The sequence below is a fragment of the Rhinolophus sinicus genome, linkage group LG06 (genome assembly GCF_036562045.2).
Source record: "Rhinolophus sinicus isolate RSC01 linkage group LG06, ASM3656204v1, whole genome shotgun sequence".
In the NCBI taxonomy this organism is placed as follows: Eukaryota; Metazoa; Chordata; class Mammalia; order Chiroptera; family Rhinolophidae; genus Rhinolophus; species Rhinolophus sinicus.
Window position 1 is genome coordinate 87,716,772 of NC_133756.1, and position 21,691 is coordinate 87,738,462.

The window sequence follows — 21,691 nt, forward strand, 5'->3', positions numbered from 1 at the left end:
AACTAAAGTCCTGAGTCTGCATCCCTTTTCCTCTCCCCCTTGCTGTCCCAAAGTTGATGTGTCACATTCCCATTATTTTTTCAAAGGGTAAAATGTACATGTCCTGACATACCTTTAGGTCCTGATTCTCCTCCATACTCTGATCCAGCCGACTTTGGATTATAATCTGAATATAAGGCACAAAGAGATGGTTATGTACCTATGCTATAAAACTCAGAGGTCATTCCTTCAACAAATATTTATTGAGCACTTACTAGACACTAGCCCCCTACTGTGGATACAAAGAAGAACAAGAAACAAACAGTTCTTGCCCTCTAATGGAAGCATATGCCCAGGGTGGTACAGGTAAATTAATATGGATAGTTTAGAATGATTGTGTGTATGTTGGGTGCAGGGGGTTGGGCAAACGAAAAGTGAAATGGCAAGGGATGAAGCTGGAGAGAAAAATAGGGGCCGGGTCATGAAAGGCCAGTGAGGGCAATGGGGAATCAATGAGAAGTTTTAGGCAAAGGGATGAAAAAATGAAGTTTGCCTTGAAGGTGGATTGTTCTTGCTGTTTTATAGAAAATGAATTAGAGGACAGGAGAGGAATCAGGAAAGCAAGTTAGAAGGCCACTAGCATACTAAATGGAGGCCTGAATTAAGGTAGTGGCTGTGAGTATGGAGAAAACGGTATGAAGATATTTAAAAAGTCAATTGACAAAACTTGGTAACTAATTGTATGCAGAGGGAAGGGTCGGAAAAGATTCAAGGATGATAATTCAGATTTCTGTTTTGGGTATTTGGGTAGGTGGATAGTGATAAGACAGAAAATCCAAAATGAAAAGTAGTTTTGGTAGTGGGGAGAGCAGGGAGAGAAAAGCTGTTTAACATACGACTCATTGAAATGGAGATGTTGATGGAGATATTCTACAGGCAGTTGAATGTTGCATATACAAATCTAGAACTGCACAGAGAGGGCTGAGCTAGAAATAAATATCTGAGAGGCAGCATCTGAATCAGGTGGAAAGTGAGTGAAGTCATCGAGGCAGATATTACCCAGTTGAATGTATAAGATAGAAGAGGGCCCCGAGCGGAAGCCTGAAGAGTCCCAACATTTAAGGCATAGGCAGAAAAAGAGAAGCTTCAGAGGGGACCTGGACGTCAACTCCATGAAGATAGGATCTTAGGTCTGTTTTGTTATTAGCATATTTCCATCACCTTGAAACTGTGCCTGGTTCAGAGTCAGCACTCAATAAATATTTATTGATTGAATGAATGTATGGAAAAAAAAAGGAATAGTCACCAAAAATATATGAGGAAAACCAGGAGAAATGGAGTCAGGAAAAGAGAGCATTTCAAGAAGGTGTGGACAACTGAGTCAAATGCTAAAAACAAATCCAGTAAATAAACCCGATTATGCAGTGTCCGGTCACAAAGGAAGGCGCTCACCAACTGTTCCTCGGGATTGACTCCTGGCTCACAGAGGGCCAAGGGCCTCTCCTGTTCATCTTCCGGTAAGGATCCATTGAGCAGTAAGGCCTGAATAAGCACAAAGGCAGAAAGAAATGGAACTCCCATCAGACAACTGAGTCTAGGGTTGGGCTTGGTAGGCTCATCCCATGTTGAAATCACAACCAGGCTTCCTCTAGAAATCTCTTGGTAATTTTCGATCCTCAGATACCTCCAATTGCTCATCTTCAGTCTACCTGGAGTTCTTTCTGGACACCCCTAAGTCCTCTGCTCCAAGGCTCCTTGGCCCCAGAAAACAATCGAAAATAAATTTTCCTCTCAGAAGTCACATTTCAAACCTGAGCTGCTCAAACTGAATTTTGCCAGCTGAAAAGTGAACTAAAAGCAGTGTAGAATTATCCTGGCATTGAAAAGTTTATTATAATGAATTAGTAATTAGGTTGGTGCAAAAGTAATTGGGGTTTTTGCAATTATTTTTAACCTTTTAAACTGCAATTTACTTTTGCAGCAACCTAATAGAATACATTTAGAGCACTGCCTTGGGTTTGTTTTAATAATTCTGCATTTTTACTCTCTAAGGCAACCTGAATAGAACAAGAAGGAAAACATATTTGCAGAGAGACGTGCTCATTCATTTCCACTCCTCACACCAGGCTTTGTTTTCATTAGAATATTGGGGGCGGGGGTACAAATTTACCCTGAAGCTAAGGAAGCTCAAGCCCCAGGGCCCCCTCATGTTCACTGTCCTCCCAAGGTCCTATGTCTAATATTGTATGCACAATGTAATCTTAGTCTTAAAGATGGCCCCCAAAATTGTGTATTTAGGACTCACAAAAGTTGGATCTACAGGGCTGCAGGTAGGTATCACAAGACCTATCAGTTCAATAAAAGATTTTAAAATGTGCCCCCATTTTATATCACGAGTTTTTCTCAATCTAATCAAAAGAGTAGAGTTACAGAGATTAAATTCCTGTTTCAATAAATATAACACAAATTACACCACAAACGTTAGTATATAAAACCATTTAAACATTCAACCACTGGTTGGTCTACCAAGCACTAATTAACAATAAAAGTTTCGTAAATCAAATTAATTTGGTTATCCCATGGAGTTGTGGCAAAAGGTATAGAGAAGTGTAAGAAGCTACAAGGCTGCAGGGAGCTAAGGGAGAGTAACATTACAGAAATACCGATGCTAATGGCAAAGTGTTCAACTGGCTCTAACTTAGGCACACTAATAAGTGTCAGAAATCCTGGATGTGGCTCAGCATGCAACTTGTTCTACACTGAAAGAGTTAAGAAGCCCAATGGATGCTGTGAGCCCCATTGTATTCTATACTGGAACGGAATTGTCATTGTGATCATGTGGCTGAGAATTAAAATTCCTCTGTTTGCAGAGAATATTAGGATGGTGACTTTCTGCCTATCGATTCTCGTCTTTTTCTATATAATCTGCCATCGGATTTCTCCAAGACTGAAAAATGCAAACCAGATTGAGAGCCAAACGGATGGGTATCTATGTTCATATAATGAAATTATCCTGGGAAAAACCTGGTTGGGTGTAATCCCAAAATTTCCCATACAAAAACCCCCATTCCATTAATTAAACCATTCCTTAATGGAGTAGCAGAAAAGGGATCTAAAAGGCAGACATTTTAAAAATACACAGCAAATGGGGAGAAATCAACAGCTATCTTTGGCAATGTTTAGGCAGTAAACATTCCTCCAACTCTTCTCAGTTCCTGAGGCAAATTGTTATGTTATGCAAATTGTTTCCCCACAACACCAATCTCCTTCTTTCCTGAGGAACGCTTTGTGTCCCCGCCCTGTTGCTGGCTTGCTGGGAGCACGCCCTCCTCTGCCTGCCGGCTGCCAGAGCCCTCACACATAATGTGGCCTTTGTTTACATGTCCATAAATATTTGACAATTCAGAGGCAGTGCAGTTCCCAGCACAAACAGAAAGGGATATTTCTAGGCAATTTCAGGGTCATCAGCACACTACAAGGGCTCCCCCAAATAGGGACAGATGCACAAAGAGAAGATTGGGGGGTCACTTCAGGGTAGAAACTAAGTCAAGTGGGTCAGTCGGTCTCTGGGGGAGATGTGCTGAGCTGGCTCTGAAGGTATAGTGAAAAATGAAGGGCTTTGTTGCTCCATAAAAACCTCTTCTACCTGATCATCACGCCTTGGCATCCACTTGCAAATGCATTAGGAGTGAACTAAGTCCCTTAGCTATTAATAGATTGGAATAGAGACCTGTGGTATTACTGGCTCTTACACCCTTCCTGCTGAAAAATTCCCAGGAGAAAATCCCTGACTATTCACAGTGCCATTCTTTGGTCAAAGCTGCTATTGCAGGTTTGTAGCTGCAAGTAGGGGAGAAACCCACTTATAAGCAGAAAGCCAGAATAAGGTTTTGGTAGGGCTCAATGATGGCTCCCAGGCTTGCAGAACTCCTAACAGCTGTGTTGTAAACAAGAGCCCATAACGTCCATTTAAGAGGAATTTTCTGTTCTTTGCGTAAGACTCCCTCTATCTAAATTCCCCATTCAACTCACCTCATACAAAACTGAGTCAGTTTATTTTCAACAGATACCAGTGACTTAAGAATAATAATCAACTGGTGCACCAAAGACAAACTACAAGGGAAAGAGCTACCTGTAATCCTGATATCATTTTCTTGGCTTCCTCCATTTCTTTTTCTAAATGTTCTTGTTGTTCCAACAGCTGTTCTTCCCATGAAGTCTCCAGATAGGTTCCGGGGCTACCTGGTCGCCAGTCTCGGGATAATGGAGAGTCTGTCTCCTCTGCAAAATGAAAGGAGGGAGTACAGTTCATGTTGAAGGAAACCGAATTTCCAGCAGGAAGCGTTCACAGACAGTCCTGTGTTCACAAGTTCAGGTCACCTGCCTTCTTAACCTGTCCTCACTGCACAAACTGGACTCGCCACCAGGTGGGGTTGTGACACATAAAGAATAGGCTATTGACTCGGACTCCAGGCTTAAGGGAGCAACCCTGGCTCTGCTGGGGAAATATATCCTCCTTAGAAGTTTAGGAAGCAATAAGACCGCCTCTTTGGGGGTCTTGGTGTGGGACATAGATTTTACTCTTAATTCTCCAGAACTGGTACTCTCAGAGCTTGATTCAGCCAGGTACAAAGAGGGGAGCTGTCAGATGCAGTGAAAACAAAGTTTCTGTTGGTTGCTCTGGCGCTTCAGAGGGGAAATCTCAGCTCAATATTCCTTTGACCATGCTGTCCTAATCCCTTAGGACATATAACCCCTTTCACATATAACACCATGTGATTTACACAGGAAACAAACCAGTAAAAGCATATTTGCAAAAATTGTTTAATCTCTCTCTGGTTTTATTTTCCTACCTTAACAGTCTCTCTGCTCTGATTTCATTTGTAAGAATGAATATATAATCCCTGTAGGTTGTTGTGAAGATTAAATGAGGTAACATGTACAGGGCCCTGTGGTGGCTGGCTCAGAGAAAGCACTCAGTAACTGCTCTCCCTCTCCCTCCCCAGAGTCCCAGGAATTTCTGACTCAGTAACATGACTGATTCTGTGATACTAATGCCAGGGCTAGAGGAGGAGTGGAATAAGGAAGAATTTAGTTCCTGTTTTTCTTCTGAGGGCTTTGGTTACATTGTATCCCTTATAGATGAATAAAACTCTACCTAAATCACATGTTTTACTTCTTCCATGTTTCCCTCTTTGTTTATGTAAGTAAAAGAAGAGTGACTGAAACAGAGGAAGGAGAAGTCTAAACGAATGGAACTCCGAGTGGTCCTTTCTGTAGCCCTCATACCAAGTCTGATGTAGACCTACGTACTCCCTACTGCGTGTTCTCACAGACACCTCAGCTCCTACTCTATATTCCTGACCCCAGTTTAAGTTAGGGAAGTACTGAAATTATTCGTATAACACAGAAATAAGAAAAACTATTTACTTAAGTAAGGCTTCTGACTATTCTAGTCATTTCCTAATTCACAGGCAGCCAGCTGAGGAACAGCCTATCTATACTGCTACAAGATGACAGCTAGGTGATAGGGAGTGACATTGTGGAAGAGGATAATTACATTAATTGGCTCCAAAGCATTAGAGCCCTCTAGAGCTGACCCTGTATGCACAGACTGTGGAGAGGCATGGGCCAGGGAGCTTACAGGATAGTCAGGATCCCCAAATTCTTCAAGCTGCGGGCTATTCCTTGAGCCAACCCGAGTAGGCTGAGAAACAGTACCTGTTCTGTTCTCTATTCCTTCAGAGGGGATAATCACGAAATCTGCTTTCTCCTCCGACTGGGTGATAATGGATTCGCTCTTTGCACTATGGATAGGACTGGGTGAAGTCAGACTGTGATCAAAGGAAAAGGAAGAGAAACAATTATTATGAACAGTTGTTTAGAAGCCAACTGTCATAATTTATCCCAGAGACATATTCTTACTCATCTTATTCCTACTGCCTAACACAGTAACTGGCCCACAATAAGAACAAATATTTGTTGAATGAACAAAATGTATGTTGAATGAATAAATGACCCAACCCATGGAAATCTTTTCTACAACAAGGCTGCCTTTAAGCTTAATTCATTGAGAAGAGATTTATCAGAAGGGTGGGTAATCTAACATTTTAAAGAGCTCCAAGTTTTGTTTTGTTTTATTTTTACTTACCATCACCACCACTTCCACCACCACCATCCCTGGGCCCAAGTTCAGAGACTGATGTAGTATGTGTTTCAGTGCTTTGGGAGATGGAAGGATAAAATCTATTTCTAATACATTGACCTATCACAGACACAAGCAACACTAGCAGAATAATCATAGCAGATCAGCTCTGGGCTGATCCCAAAGGAGGGGATAAGGTGGAGGATGACTTAGCAAGGAGAAATTGCTAGAATGTGGACATCACCAGGATGGGCAAAGGGGCAGTGATATATCAACAAAGCTAGTATGCGGTAAGGCAAAGGGTAATAGGTCAAAAGGGAAAAAGCTGCTAGAAATGGTAGAGGTTTACTTGATTTATTCCCATCAAAGAGTTATTTACATCTCTGCCATACTACTTTTAAATTGTCATCAGAAACCTCACAACAATTCTTAAGTTCTGATAAAACTATTAGCCTTGGAAGAAATTGTTCAGATTTTTAGGGAAGTGGAATTTTAAATCCCCAGAACAGCAAATCTGTAAGACAACATGGGAACGTGAGGCCGTTGCTTCCATCTGAAAAGCCCTTTTGCTTTGCACTGCACCTTGAGAACATCAGCACTGAAACAATCTCAGGGGCTGTGGGGTCTGCAGGCCCAGCCCCCTCTCAGGAATTCTTTCCAAATCCATCACCTAGACAACAGTGACAGTGTCTAGGATTCACTGACCCACTTAATGTGCCCCTGAAGTCTCCCAGGCTAATCCTCACAGAACCACGATCAGAAGTTAACATGTCGTCCTCTAGAAACCAGTAAAAACAAGAGCCAAGACAAGTTGATGTAGCTAGAGATTTCAAAACCTCTGAAATAACCTGAGGACTAGGGTCTCATTCTCTTCGTTGTCCAGAGTTTAAGTGTTTTGGTGGGAATGTCCTCAACCAGTAATACGTTCTCATCCTTATCAGAACCACAGAAAAAAATTTAAAGTTGTTTGCTTCTTCAAATTAAAGAAAGGCATTCAACCCTACCTATAGCTCTACAACCAGAACAGGTAAAACGGGTGAAAAGTGGCAAGAAGTGGTATTGGCTTTATAGAGCTCTTATCCATCTTTCACTACTCAGGCACTCTGACTTCCCGGCCAACATGAATTAGCTGCTGGAAAAGCACTAGTCTAAGGGTACTATGTCATTTATAAGGAGAACAGATTTATGACTGTTCAGGCCTCAGAATTCACCTTCTTACAGAAATTGGGATCCAAGTGCAGAAAGAGGCCTGCAACAGCTGCTCCTCTGTGAGAAATAATAAGACAACACTTTCTCAGCTGACAAGGTGCTATGGTTGACATGCATTTGGCTGGGCTACAGTGGGTAATGTGTGAGACAAAGGGGGGCTTGGGAGGGGTGGTGTGAACCTGGAAAACTGCTTTCCTAAAAGCAGAGACGCATGCTCAGCTCCACCTTCTCCCTCCTAAGTGAGCTGTCTCCCATATAAGGGCAGAAGGAGGCGGATGTCTGCATATCCCACCCCAGTGGGGGAGTGGCAGAGGAGCCAGAAGAAAACAACATTTCTCTTTCTTGAATTGAGGCTGCCAGTATGTGAGGCCAGAGAGGTAAGACCATGAAACTAGATGGTCAAGTTAAAAGAGAAAAGACCTGAGGAAGAAAAACCCTGAGGCATGTGGCAGAGCAGGCATCTTGCTGCCTCCCCAAGAACCTCATGGATGAGGATGGTACATTATTAAATCCTATGCCTCAAGTCAGAGAAAAGTATTTTCATGGCTAATTAATTATATGATATATGATAAGCTCTTCCTGATTAGCTTAGAACCCTTATTTTATAAACAAGTAATCCCCTACTTGCCATCATAATCCACTCAAGTCAGGGAACAACTGTATTACAAATCAGATCCAACTGATATACTTCTTAATTCCCACAGGTCTAACATCTCTCCAACCTTAATTTATCAGACAAGCAGTCCCCCAGCAAAAATACTTACAAATTACAGTCAAATCAATTTTTAAAAAAACAGGTAATGGGTGATAAGGAAGAGAGTACTGCTCCTTTCCTGAAATGCCCTCCCTTAACAGAGACAAGACGATAAGGGGCCACTCCTCTGTTCCCTATGCTGGCTCCAGGTTCCTTAACCCACTGTATTTCATGGAGATAATCTCAGGCCAGCAGCCTGTTCTCCCCAGTATAGCGCCCCCACCCATGCCCATCTGTCGCTGGCCAAAAGCATCCTTCAGTCCTGGCCCTGATCCCACCCATGCTCCCACCTCCAAAGCCAAAGTGGTCTCAGCTCACCATTTGACTTGCGTCCCTCCCATGGTCCCTCTCCTGGCTCTGGTTTCAGCAAGCCTGCTTCCCTGGGTGAAGTGGGAGGCTGAGAGTCACAGCACTCCCAAATTCGGGCATATCTCCCAGAGCTGGGGCAAGAAGAACGACTCCACGGGCAGGCCAACTACCAGAGCTGCTGGCCCCGATCTCGGGACAGAGTAGGAAGGACAGAGAGGCAGGCGTCTCGGCCCCAGAGACCGGGATGCTCCCGGTTCTGAGGAGCGCTGTCCCGGCAGCTCAGACACTGCAGCAGTGTCTCGGCGGAAGCCGCCTCCCCTCGCAAGCTGCGGGTCTCTGGCAGCGGCATGGTGGTCTCCGCGGCCGCGCGGCTCCGGGCAAACCCCCGGGCGCAGGCATCTCAACCCATCCCCGACCCCGAGAAACGCTCCCGCGGCTCCCGCTGCGCGGTTGAGTACCGGGCGACCAGCGTGCGGGCGATCCCAGCTCTGCAGCACCTCCCCATTCCCTCCCTGCCCCTCCCCTCCCCACCCCCTACTCGGCTGTCACACGCGGCCTGGCAGCGCCGGGCTCGGACCGAGACGGGCTCTCAAGAGCAGGCTTAGAGCTCTGGCCAGAGACAGGGCGAGGGCGGGCGCAGGGGCGGCGCCGGGCTGGGAGACCGAGTGGGAGCATCTGGTAGGCTGGGAGGGGCAGCGGGTGGGCAGAATCCCCAGGAGGGGCTGTGGTCCTCGTCCTGAGAACCTCAGGTCTGAAAACGTTGCCTCTTCTACCTTGAGCCTTCCCTTCGTGGACACGGAGGTCGGGTTAGGTCTAAGCGGGCTCCTCGCGGGAGGGGTCTGCCTCGGAAACCCGCCGAACGCCCTTCTCCTCCCACCTTCCCCTTGGGCATTTCGTGTATTCTTTTTTTCCCAACTAAGGATCATCTTGCTTGGATACAGTGAGAGGCTGGCCTGAGGTCTTGGAAGCAACAGGCAAGCAGGTCTCCTCCAGGGTGTTTCTCAAGGAGTTGTGTGTGTGTGTGGGCGGGAGTGGGGGGGAATGTGTGTGTGTGTGGGAGGACTAGACACGGGGCTGTCTTTCCTATCTTAACTTTCTTCTGGTTCTGAGTCACATCCCAGGGTCTCCTGGCCTTCATAGTCACTGTGCTATGAGATGGGCTCCCCAGGGTGGAGGGAGTAGGCAGAATGCGCCCTAGCCTGCTGGGTCTCAGGGAAAAAGCAGGGTGCCAACTAAGCAACCCAACGAGATGAGTGAAAGGTCAGCTTAGAAGAAAATGACAAAATCAGGAAGGCGTGAAAGGCAAAGGAATGCAAACTATTCTGAGTCCCTACTAGAAAACTGTCAGCATCAGCCCACTGCAGCCCTGTTTCCAGAGGGCCCCAATTTCACACTGCCTCACTGCCTCTGCCCCAATCTGAGTCCTGCCAGAGAGGAAGAAAGCAGGTGCTTTCAGGAAGAAATCCAGACTTTTTTTTCTTTCTCTAACTGCCAGGCACTACCAGACACAGAAGAGCAAAAGGCCTATAGCCATGCAGGAAGCAATAGATCTCATTATACAACGAAACATTGTACCCGGGTGATAGTCTAAGCAGCAAACAAGGAAGAAATGGTTTAGATTCTCATTAAAAGCACACCTATTGCTTAAAGGGTACACAGTTTCCTTTTGGGGTGATGAAAATATTTTTGAACTGGATAGAGGTGATGGTTGCACAACGTTACAAAGGTATTAAATGTCACTGAATTGTACATTTTAAAATGATTAATGGTTACTTTTGTTATGTGAAATTTATACATAAAAAGCACATCTATTAAATGTGAAAATTAAAGATAATTGAGTAAGGTTACCAGTATATTAAAATGCTGGAAAGAATTCCAGGTGACCTCAATAAATTAGGAAATGGTCCATCAAGCTAAGATGGAATTTTATGACAAAAAGAAATAGAAGAAAACAAAGACACATAAAATACATATAAGACACAGGACAACTAGACTTAACTAGAACAGACTAAGCTGGGTTGAAGTAGGAGAGAAAAGGTAAAAAGAGCATAAATTAAATATGATTCAGCAATGAAATTAGTAAATGAGCTAACATGATCTGGGGATGTGTTTATAGGAGCATGATTTTCATGAGCCAGGAAAGCAGTCTTTTCCTGCCATTCTACTTGGCATTGATCAGGCTTTTATTAGAGCACTGTGTCCTGTTTTGGTCTCTACACTTGGCTCTAGAGGAAACAGACAGCCTTTCAGCTAGAGTCACATACATCATTAGCCCTCTCAAATGTGTATTAATCTGCCACAATTTTCAGCCCTAAAAATGAAAGTTGGAAACATTCTGATGCTCTAAGACAACTCTGCTCATTTTCTCTTGCTATGAGCTTTATTCAGCCTTCTCAGGCCACAACTTAGAGTTACACTCAGGCACAAAGACAGTGCAATGGAACTGGTTCTCATAAACACTGGCAGCTGATAGGCAAATATCAGAACCACTCGGCTGGGCCCTGACAGGTCCCAGTCATGCCCCCATGTGGTCACAGCTAAGCACTGGCACTGGAGCTCTGCACAAAGAAAGCTTCCACATGTGGGGAATTCACCGGCAACCCACCCTACCCTCCTGCTGGCACAAAACCACAAGGCAGTCCTGAGGGCTAACCCTTGAAAGCCAAACATAAACTGAGGGAAAGAGAAAGGGTTTAGGTGCCTTATTGTCTGTTATGTTGCTATTCAAGACAGAGAACCCTGAGAATCCCCAAGAATTCAGGTTTTAGCTAGGACTGTAGTGATAAAGAATCTGAGGCCACAGTTACCTGGAGCAGCTGGACTCAGACGGGGACCTTTGCTGCCCTTCATACTGCTGCACCAGAGCTCGCACGCTCCAGTATGGATTCTCAATCTCCTCATCCATGCTGCTGTTCCTAAAGTCAGAGGGCACCAGCAAAGGAGAGGGTATCAGGTCAACTCAACAAGTACTGACAAATGGCCACTCGGTGAGGGCTACGGGGAAAAAAGATGAATAAGGCAAAGCCCCTGCCTTAAACACACTTGAAACCTAGTAGGGAAGATAGACACAAAAACAAGTAATTCCACCAATCTTTGCAACACCTCAGCGTCTTGCTCTCTCTCAGCAGACACACAAATGCGTTTCCTGCCATGACTCTCCAGGACAGCTTGGCCTTCAGGATACATTCCAGGGAGAAACACTCCCAGACGAATCGGAACATTGCTCCCACATATCTCCCAGTGAAAAACACACACCGTGCCAAAGGCATAGAGTTAAAATTCTGGGCACCAGAGCAAACAATTACATATATAATTCCTTTACTTTCTGCTACCTGCAAAATAAACATCCCTAAAAGAAGGGGCATTTTTCTCTTTTGGAGTACCCTCTCCAACCTCCACTCCACGCTCTTTTCTGCAATGTGGGGCGTTTAGGTGATATTTTCATCTACTGCACAGAAGAAATATCAGAGAGAGTCAAGTTCCCATCCCCAGAGTTCTACCCTTACCTCTGTCTGTATCGAAAGACATCCCGTCCTGACCGTGACATGTCATGACACACATCAGCCAGAGCAGCAGCTGCTCCCTGGGCCACAGCAGTGGCACAGTGTGGTTGGTGACTCTGCAGAGGGGCTCTGGAGTCCCGTCCTTGGCTCACTGTCCTGCTAGAGCCGGGTTTGAAATGAGCCGCCAAGGCAAGGACCAGCCTCATGATAGACTTCAAGTTTCCTTCCACAATATCTGAGGGACAGAACAGACCGAGAGGCCCTAAGAGGGACGCAGAGAGCTGAAGACTCATTCATTTAATATGAATTTGCTAGTGATGCAGGTGAGCACGGCAGTCAAGGTCTCCGTCCTCACAAAGCCATGCTCAGCAGGAAGACAGAAGATTTCAAAGCAATTACAAGAAATTACAATAATGTGTTATGGTAGCAGAAGTACAGGATTTTGGGGGGGCGGGGCTCAGAATAGAGGCATCTTGCCTTGTCTAGAAGGCTCAGGGAAGGATACCTAGAGGAAGTGAGTTCTATACTGAGACCTGAATAGTGTTTCATCAGATGAGGGAAGAAAAGGAAAAGAGTATTCCAAGAAGAGGGAACAGCAGGCATGAAGGTCTAGAGGCGAGAGAGCATGACACATTAGAGCTGCGCTGTCCGATATGGGAGCCACTGGCCACTTGTGGCTACTGAGCACTTACAAGGTAGCTATAGTCTGAATTGAAATGTGTTGTAAGTGTACTGCTTACTTAGCATATACATACACACACTCAATACAATGAAAAATATTTCATTAGACTTAGTACAAAAACTAGAAGGCAAAATATCTAAGTTTTTTATATTGACTACATGTTGAAATGATAATTTTTTAATATATTGGGTTAAATAAAATGTTCAAATTAGTTTCACTGTTTCTTTTATTAATGTGGCTATTAGAAACTTTTATGTTACGCATGTGACTTGCATTTTATTTCTATAGCACAGCTGCGTAGAGAAACTGAAGGAAGGTGAGCATAGCTAGAGCTCAGAGTCCAGGAAGAGAGGGCGAAAGATGAGGGGGATGAATAGGAGGTCAGGTCAGAAAGAGCATGCTAAGCCACAGGAAGGACTCTGGATTTTATTCTAAGGGCCCTCAGATGCAGAGGACTGGCATGAGCGTAGATACTCTTAGAAAGATCATTCTGGCTGCAGTGTGGAGAGCAGATGGGAAGGGGACAAAAATCAATGCACTGGGACTAATCAGGAAGCTGTTGCCCTTTTCCAGGTAAAAGACAATGATGTCCTGGGTGGCAGTGTTCCCTCAAAATAGCTGACTTTAATGGGTCAGATCCCCAAGCCCACTCTTCATGGGGACCGGATCAGAGATATTATTGCATTCTAAATTTTGCCCTAGAAAGAAAAGAGGAATGCAGGCAGAAAACAATGTGATAAGGCTGGTGAAAATTTATGTAAGGAAATGGATAAAATTCTATTTTTTTCCCATTTCATTTAAAGCCTTTTAAATACACAAGGCTTTGAAAAGGATTGATTAATATCTTCTACAAGGTGCTCTCAGGGGTCAGTATCTGCCCCCCCCCCATGACTCCAACACAGAGGACATCAATAATCTAACATGAAAGGAGTGCTCCCTCTGACCCGATTCTCATCAGAGCCACAGGCGATCAGGCCCAGGAACTAAAGCTGAAACAGAACCAGATCACCATCCAGTCCCGAGAAATGACGAGAGGCCTAGGGAGCCTATGTTCTCCGAGGACACCTGCACCCTTTCTTCTTTGCAGCCTGAGCTCAAAACAGACTGAGAAGTGTCCTCTTCTGGCCATGTGGCTATAGGAGAGGGCCTATGCAGAGGTCACAGAGCCCTTTTTAATCCTGCCTGGAATGTTCTATGATGTAAAAAAAAAAAAAAAAAAAAAAGCTAAAAAATGTGTTCCTTTTGGAAAACTGGATGGGAAAAAATGTAGGCTATTATGACTTGAAATAACTCTTGGTCATGAAACCCTAGAAACTTGAAAACCGTAATCTGTCCTCATTATTCATAACTTATATGAGACATTCTAAAGTTAATATCATAATTTTGTAATTTCTTCTCTATCAATTGTCCTACACACACTCAAGCAAACCTTTATTCAATTAAAATGAATAGAGAACTTCTATCTTTACCCAGGTTTCCAAAGCAGTCAGATTTTGACAATCACTCCGTCCTGAGAGGATAACTTTATGGGAAAAAAATGATATGAGGTCATGGGCTTCATCCTACTCATGTCTATTAGAACCTGCAGCTACACAACCGATGGTACTTTTGAGGGTGACAATGACCAACTACAGACGAGTGTACTCATCTACCAAGAACGTGAAGAGGCACTGACCTTTAGCTGAAGTCTGGTGCATACGAATCTTTTTGGAGGCCACAAACTGTAGCACCTTCTCCACATTGTTCTTCATTTCCTGTTGGTTACTAGGATTCAGTTGTACCCCACTCAGCTTTTCTCCTGCTGTTAGAAGAGAGAAAACATATGAAGTTATAGGTAGGAATATTATGAAAGTCTCATAGTAGCCAGACACAGAAAAAGGGAATATTTGATGTAAAAACTAAGATTCTACGTATGTAAACATGCAAGTGAGTAAAGCCTTAGAATTTGTAATTTGGATGCAGAATAGGAAAATGAAAGCCTTTTGGAGGGCCTTCAAATTTTCAAGTCCATTCCCAGGGGCCTGTGAAATCACTATGTGTATTTTTATTCATTTGACAAATATTTATTGAGCACCCACTGTGTGCTCAATATTTATTGAGCAGGCACTGTTCTTGGCACCAGAGAAATGGCAGTGAACAAGACAGACAAAGTCCTTTCCATCATATAGTTTCTATCTGTAGCACTGACAGCTGACCAAGTTAACGAATAAATCCTTAATATAGTTTCAAGTAGTGGTTAAGTGTTCTGAGGAAAAACACAGAAGAGTGATAATGGCCTCTCTGATAATACATTTGGGCAGAGACTTGAATAAAGTAAGAGATGTTAAGATTTGAGGAGGAAGCATTTCAGACTGCGAGACTACAGGTACAAACCGCAAGGAGGAGATAAGCTCAGCTTATGAAACAGCAACAAGGCCAGTGTGGGTGGAGTGGAGAACGAGAGGCATCGAATCCTAAGAGAAGGTAGAGAAGTAAGTGAGGCCAGGTCATGTAGGGTTCCGTGGACCACAGGAAAGAGCTTGAATTGTATTCTAAGTATAATGGGCATCCAATGGAGAGTTTAAGGTAAGGGAGTTACATGATATGATTCATGTTTTTAAAAGTTGACTCTATGTGGACATAGATTATATGGAGAGGAAACGGAGATTAATTAGAAAGAAAATGAAAATCGTCAAGGCAACAGATAATGAAGGTTTGGGCTAGAGTGGAAGAGGCAGCCAGGTGAGAAGTCAGGTATCAGGTAAATTTTTAAAGCAGAGAGCACATGTGAAGGACTGGATATGATACATGAGGAAAAGAGAATAATTAAGGACAACTTTTAAGTGTTCTGCTTTAAGAGCTGGGTGAATGGTACTCTGATGCATTACTTAGATGAAGAAACCTGGAGGATAAAGGGATTAGTGGGGAGAAGGAAATCAAAACTTCCGATTAGGACATGTGAAGTTAGAGTTGCATTTAGACATCCAAGTAGAGATGTTGAGTAGTAAGTTGATATGCATGTCTAGAACTCAAGGAAAAGCTTAGGGCTAAAGATATAACATATATACAGGGAAGAATATACAAGGGCTCAGGACTGAACCTGGAGAACTTCAACATTCAGAGGTCAGGAAGAAGGAGAAAAACCAGCAAAGCAAACATGGAGCCAGTGAGGAAGGAGGAAAACTAAGTCCACAGGGTCCTGGAAACCAAGTAAAGAAAATGTTTGGTTGTCTTTTGGTTTTATTGATGGTTTCTTTTGCTGTGCAGAAGCTTTTTAGTTTGATGTAGTCCCATTCATTTTGATGGATGATTGGATAAAGGTGTGGCACATATATGTTATGGAATACTACTCAGCCATAAAAAAGATGAAATATTGCCATTTGCGACAACATGGATGGATCTTGACCATATTATGCTAAGTGAAATAAGTCAGAATGATTTCACTCATATGAGGGATATAAAACAAAAAGCAACAAACAAACACAACAAACAAATAAACTCATAGACATAGACAACAGAATGGTGGTTACCAGAGGGGAAGGGGGTTGGGGGCCAACGAAGAGGGTAAAGGGGGTCAAATATGTGGTGATTGAAGGAGACTAGACTGCAGGTGGTGGGCATACAATAGAATATACAGATATTTTATTATAAAGATGTAGACCTGAAACTTATATAATGTTATTATTAACCAATGTCACCCCAAAAAATTTTTAAAGAAAAGTGTTTGAAGGAGGAAAGAGTGACTAACTGTGTCAAATTCTGTTAAGTTGAATAAAATGAGGACTGAGGCCCAGCCACTGGATTTCACAAGGCAGAGTTTGCGACCTTGGGACACTAGTTTCAGTAAAGCAGTAGGATCAAAAGCCTAATGAGGGCGGGTTAAAGGATGAATGGGAAAAAAGGAAGTGAATTCAGTGAGTTTTTCTAGACAGCAAAGTGACCATAAAATGTCAAAAAAATGTGGGTTTGGGGAAAACAGGAACACATTCGTATTGCTTGTATATGCATAGAATATCTTTGGAAAGAAATGCAAAAAACTGCTAACATTGGTTGTCTCCAGAAAGAACAAGTAGCTGGCAGAGGCACATAGTTGGAAAAAAGGTTTTGACTTAATATCCTTTGTATTTTCTGGATTTTTTTTTACCTGATTATATTTCTAAGCATAATCTATTCAAATAAGTAGAAAATTAAATGTTTAAAATGAGCTTTGAATGAAAGCAGATTTGTACCTCTGCTCTGCCACTTATAGTTATGTGATCTTGTAAAGTTGCTTAGCCTTTCTAAACCTCATAAAATGAGTAAGATAGTGGTTCTCATATCATACTATGTCATAAATCAATCAAAGTAGCATGGTTAGCACAATGCTTGATATAGTCTAAGTACTCAGTGATTTTATTTATTTTCATAAATCTTCTCTTTAAAGTTTGTTTCCTGAAAATGAGGATATTATCTGTTTCTCAAGGTTTGATGATTAAATGAAATTACACGAGATAGAAAGTGTTTAATAAATGGCAGGTGCTATTACTATTACCATTGTTATTATCATTATAAATGAATACTCCGACGAATCCATGAACTGTCCTAATGAGGTACTCATGTATAGGCTAACAGTAGCAAACCTGGCTTCCTCCATACCACTTGCAAGCCCCACATCCCTCAAAGACTCTGAGCAACGTCAGTTGACTAATATAATAACTGTGTTTCCCCGAAAGCAAGACCTAGCCAGATAATCAGCTCTAATGCATCTTTTGAAGCAAAAATAAATATAAGACCCGGTCTTATTTTATTATAAGACCAGGTATAATATAATATAATATAATATAATATAATATAATATAATATAATATAATATAATATAAATATAATACTGGGTTTTATATTATTTTTTGCTCCAAAAGACGCATTAGAGCTGATTGTCTGGCTAGGTCTTATTTTCGGGGAAACAGGGAATCAATGTTTGAGTACCTAGTATCTGCCAGGCACTTGGGTAGAAGTTGTGGAAACAGAAAAATTTATACTGTACCTTCTCTTAAAGATCTCAGTCTATACCGGAGAGACTCAGCCTATACCATTCAGTGAATGGAATATAATAACAGCTATGGACAAATGCTATGAAAATAAGGTTATGGTACCACCTAATAAGAATGACTGGCAACAACTCCAGGGCTTCAAGAGGACAAGCACTTTCATGCAGCACCGTGGTAGTGAGTATCGTAGAGGGGTCCTTTTGCTGGTAACACACCTTCTTTTTGCTGGGCTATTATTTCCTTTTCCAGCCTCGGTTCAGACATCAGTTATTTTGGCAAGCCACTCCTGAACCCCTAAGACTGGACTGGATGACCCCCCCCCCAATGTGCTCCTATTTGTACTTACTCCATCAGAGTACTAAGTACACTAATAGAAATGACTTCACTTTCCAGTCCTTCCAACTAGATTGGGAGACTCTTGAGAGCATAGACTATGCTCATTATCACATTCTGAAAGCATACTACAGTGCCTGGCACACACACAGTGTTTATTGACTAATAAATACATGAATTAACCTTGGGCCAGTACTTTAAGTCTATTTGCATATATTTTAAAGAAGAATGAATCTGCTCTGAAGGGCATATGGAGGATAAAGATGGCCATGTTCTCATTTATGATAGCACCAGGGTCCAGGGCCAACTGACCAACAATCTCGATTAGATATGCCAGGATCACCCCATCCCGAAGATCCTGTCGCAGGTCCTGCACAGGCTTCACCGCTGGCCTCTTCTTCAGCTGTGCATTCACCCAGGCCACATATGCCTGCAGCTGTTGCTAGAAAATGAAAGGTGGAAATAAGAGAAAGGTTGCATATTATTCTTAATCTTTACCCTGTACGCTCTAAGGCAGCATTTGAGATTGAGCTATGGTGAAGAATCTATATCCAGAGGGAAACAGAGGTTTTAAGGAAAGAAAGAGGGCCTGCCCAGTGGCTCAGGTGGTTGGAGCACAGTGCTCCTAAGCTGAGGTCGTCAGTTTGATTCCCACATGGGCAAGTGAGCTGCGCCCTCTACAGCTAAGATTGTCAACAACGGCTCTCCCTGGAGCTGGGCTGCCATGAACAGCCCGAGGTTTGCATGAGATGCTGTCCGCTGACGTGTGCTGTCGTGTACTGCCACATGAGCGGCCAGTGGCCAGCGTGAGCAGCCGGCAGCTGGCAAGAGCTGGCGTGAGACGCCGTGAGCTGCCGTGAGCTGCTGTGAGTGGCCAACCGACTACCTCAAACCCGGTGGAACTCAAGGCTCATAATACCAGCATGGGCCAGGGAGCTGTGTCCTACACAACTCGACTAAGAAACAACGGCTTGAACACCGGAGTGGGTGGGGGGGCGGCGGAAAGGAAAAAAAAAAAAAAGAAGAGAAGAAAGATGGTCAGACATGGAGCATGTTCTAAAACTTTCTAGTTTTATCCTAGTCTCCAAGGATAAGCTAATAACCTCTGACTTGTGTGGCAATGTACACACGTATAAGCAGACCAGTGTTTCGATGACTAAGACTCCTACTTTCCTTGAGTTTTGCTATGTTAACCAGGGATGAGGGCTGGGCCCAGAACCACAGCCAATTTTTGGGTGTAATCACTGCTGCCAGCAACCTATCATGCTTCTCTGGAGCAATCGTTTATGTCCTGTATGCACAATCGACTGTGATACTCATAAGAAAGGCTGTTAGGCCCAGGTAGGGACTCATAACTCATCCCAAGCCTCAGAAAACCTACATATTCCATTTGTCCCCTAACCAGAGCTTGTATGTGGATATTTATTCTGATTATTTGGTCTGAGGATGGGCACTAAATATCAAAATAGCACATTAACAATGTCATAGTACAGGCAGCAAGACCCTGAACCTAAAAATTAAGTTCAAGAGCTAACAGTATTAAGTTATAATTGGGTTAAAGTACAGTTGATTTCTAAGCCCCAAGTACTTCCTTAATAAAATGATATTGGAAATTACTCACTGGCTGCTTCCTGAGCTTAAATTAAATCTTCATTATTTTCTCTATGTTGATTTGTGGGAATAAATAAAATCCTTTGGAAGATAGTATGAAGGCAATAATTATCAGCTACTGACAAACTACACGAAATGTAGTCATCAGCAGGAGGTGGAGGGAGGAATCTAACATTTACTGAGAACCTACCATGAACTAAACACTATTTTTGGTGTTTTTATACATGTTTTAATGAGCTAATGAACATGCCTAGAACAGGGCTGCCACACAATTGATGCTTATTAAATGGTCATTATTATTTTACCTATTATCATCATCTAATTCAATTCTCACAAAAGCACTGAAGGGTCGGTATCATCTCCGGTCTATGGATGAGGTTCAGAGAGGTTATGTAATTTCTCCAAGTCCCCACAGCTAGGACAGAGCAGACCTGGTAGTGAAACACAGTAAATGTGGTCCAAGCATTTACCAAGGGCCTCTTGCTATCCAACTCATCCTGCCTAACACGGGCCAGACTGCCATCCAAGGTGTGCTCCCAATGCACAGCCAAAGCACTGTGAGGCAGACCAGAGAAAGGGTGCTTCCACAGTAAACTACTCTGCTCTGGGGAAAGGAGTTAAAACCAGAAAAGGCAGTAAGAGTAACAGCTGGGATCTGATTACCTGGCTGATGTGTAAAATCTCCTAACCAAATGTAAAAAAATAACTGTTAACCAATCTCCCTGTAGCTAATATCACCATCAACCCACTCTCCACACACTCCTGAATAAAATCCTTCACTGGCCTCTCATGATCCTTAAGATAAAATCCAATATCCTTAGCTGCATTAGAGGCTGTCATGTGCTAGACCTTGCCTCTTCTGCAGCTCCACTCACTACTCTCCCATATGCCCCCGCCTCATGTTTCAACTCATCCAAACCATATGCAGTGCCCCAAATCCACCTCACTTTCCAGCCACTCAACCTCCCACTGCCTCCTACCATCTCCTTTTAAGTCTTAGCTCAAGCATCACCTTTTCCAGTAAGTCTTCCCTGACCCTCCCACACACCTCAGACTCTGATATCCTTGAGGATGGCTTGTCACACAAATAGCTCAACAATAATTTGAGTACAGGCACTGTACTAAGTTATGGGGCTAAAGAGAAGCTTATGCTTGAAGGGGTAAAAAGGAAGACAGGAAGAGAAGGAGAAGCTTGTATGCCAGTAGAGAGACAAGTGCTATAACAGGGGTGCTTAGGGCGCTAAAACACACTTCAGGGGGTGTTTCTTGAAGAAGGAAAGGAGGCAAAGAGGTCAGTGAGCCCAAAGGAGCTCAGGTCTGAACTATGCTCTATGCAGGGAGTTACAACAGTTCAAAATTATTGGACTCAGAGTAGCAGGTGTTCAACCAATATTTGTTCGAATCAGTGACTCACCTGTCACATTTCATCAGGCCAAGACTTAAAATGATTGTTAAAGTTAATGACACAGGGGCAGACAAGAACAAGTATTTTTCCATTAGGCCAAGATAATTTCTACTTAAGTAACCATAACCTTCTTTTGGCTGTTGAACAGAAGTGGTCTCTGATGCAAAAGTGATTAGAGGTTCCTAACAGTACTTTTCATGCACACTAATTACTGCTCTGGTCTTCCAGCAAGAGGATTCTATAGTATACACGAAAATAATAGTCACCACTTTTCTGAACACCTATACTGTGACAAGTGCTTTGTTGCCAGGTCCTTTAAATACATTTTCTCTAATGCTAATTTGCCAGGGAGATTTTATTGTATCTATCTTGCTAATTGGAAACTGAGACTCAAAAAAGGAGAAATAACTTGTTGAGGTCACCCAGATAGTAAGCAATGAATGAGATTCACTCTAACTCCCTAGCCAATGCTTTTTCCACTCTACCACACCAGCACCTAAATCAATGCATCCCTGAGGTTTAAATGACCTCACTCCAACTCTCAGAACGGAAGGCACCTTAGTCCTAAACCATTTCCTCCACCACATCCATCCAATATTTGAGTCTCTTGTGTAACGCTCTACACTAAGTAGCTGTCTACTATTCAGATGTGGTACCCGGACCTGCAGCATCAGCGTCACTTGGGAGGCTGGCAGAAATGCAGACTCTAAGGCTTCACCTCAGCCCTACTGAATCAGAACCTGTATTTTTTTTTT

The 21,691-nt window shown here is 43.1% G+C and overlaps 1 protein-coding gene across 7 annotated transcripts in view; it reads right to left on the reverse strand.

Annotated features, from left to right (window-relative positions):
• DIXDC1 (DIX domain containing 1) overlaps positions 1-21,691 on the reverse strand; it is a 76,003-nt gene that overhangs the window by 18,809 nt on the left and 35,503 nt on the right. For 4 of the 7 annotated variants that reach the window (XM_019715296.2, XM_019715295.2, XM_074335503.1 and 1 more), the window contains 8 exons: positions 18,233-18,362; positions 14,257-14,382; positions 11,903-12,134; positions 11,204-11,311; positions 5,701-5,813; positions 4,112-4,260; positions 1,432-1,521; positions 113-166 (listed from right to left, as the gene is read on the reverse strand). In XM_019715296.2, coding sequence (XP_019570855.2) covers positions 113-166; positions 1,432-1,521; positions 4,112-4,260; positions 5,701-5,813; positions 11,204-11,311; positions 11,903-12,134; positions 14,257-14,382; positions 18,233-18,362 — 1,002 coding nt within the window. Of the gene's footprint in view, positions 1-112; positions 167-1,431; positions 1,522-4,111; positions 4,261-5,700; positions 5,814-8,405; positions 8,987-11,203; positions 11,312-11,902; positions 12,135-14,256; positions 14,383-18,232; positions 18,363-21,691 lie in introns of those variants that run through there. The other 3 variants (XM_019715298.2, XM_019715299.2, XM_019715300.2) reach the window with 3 other exon arrangements.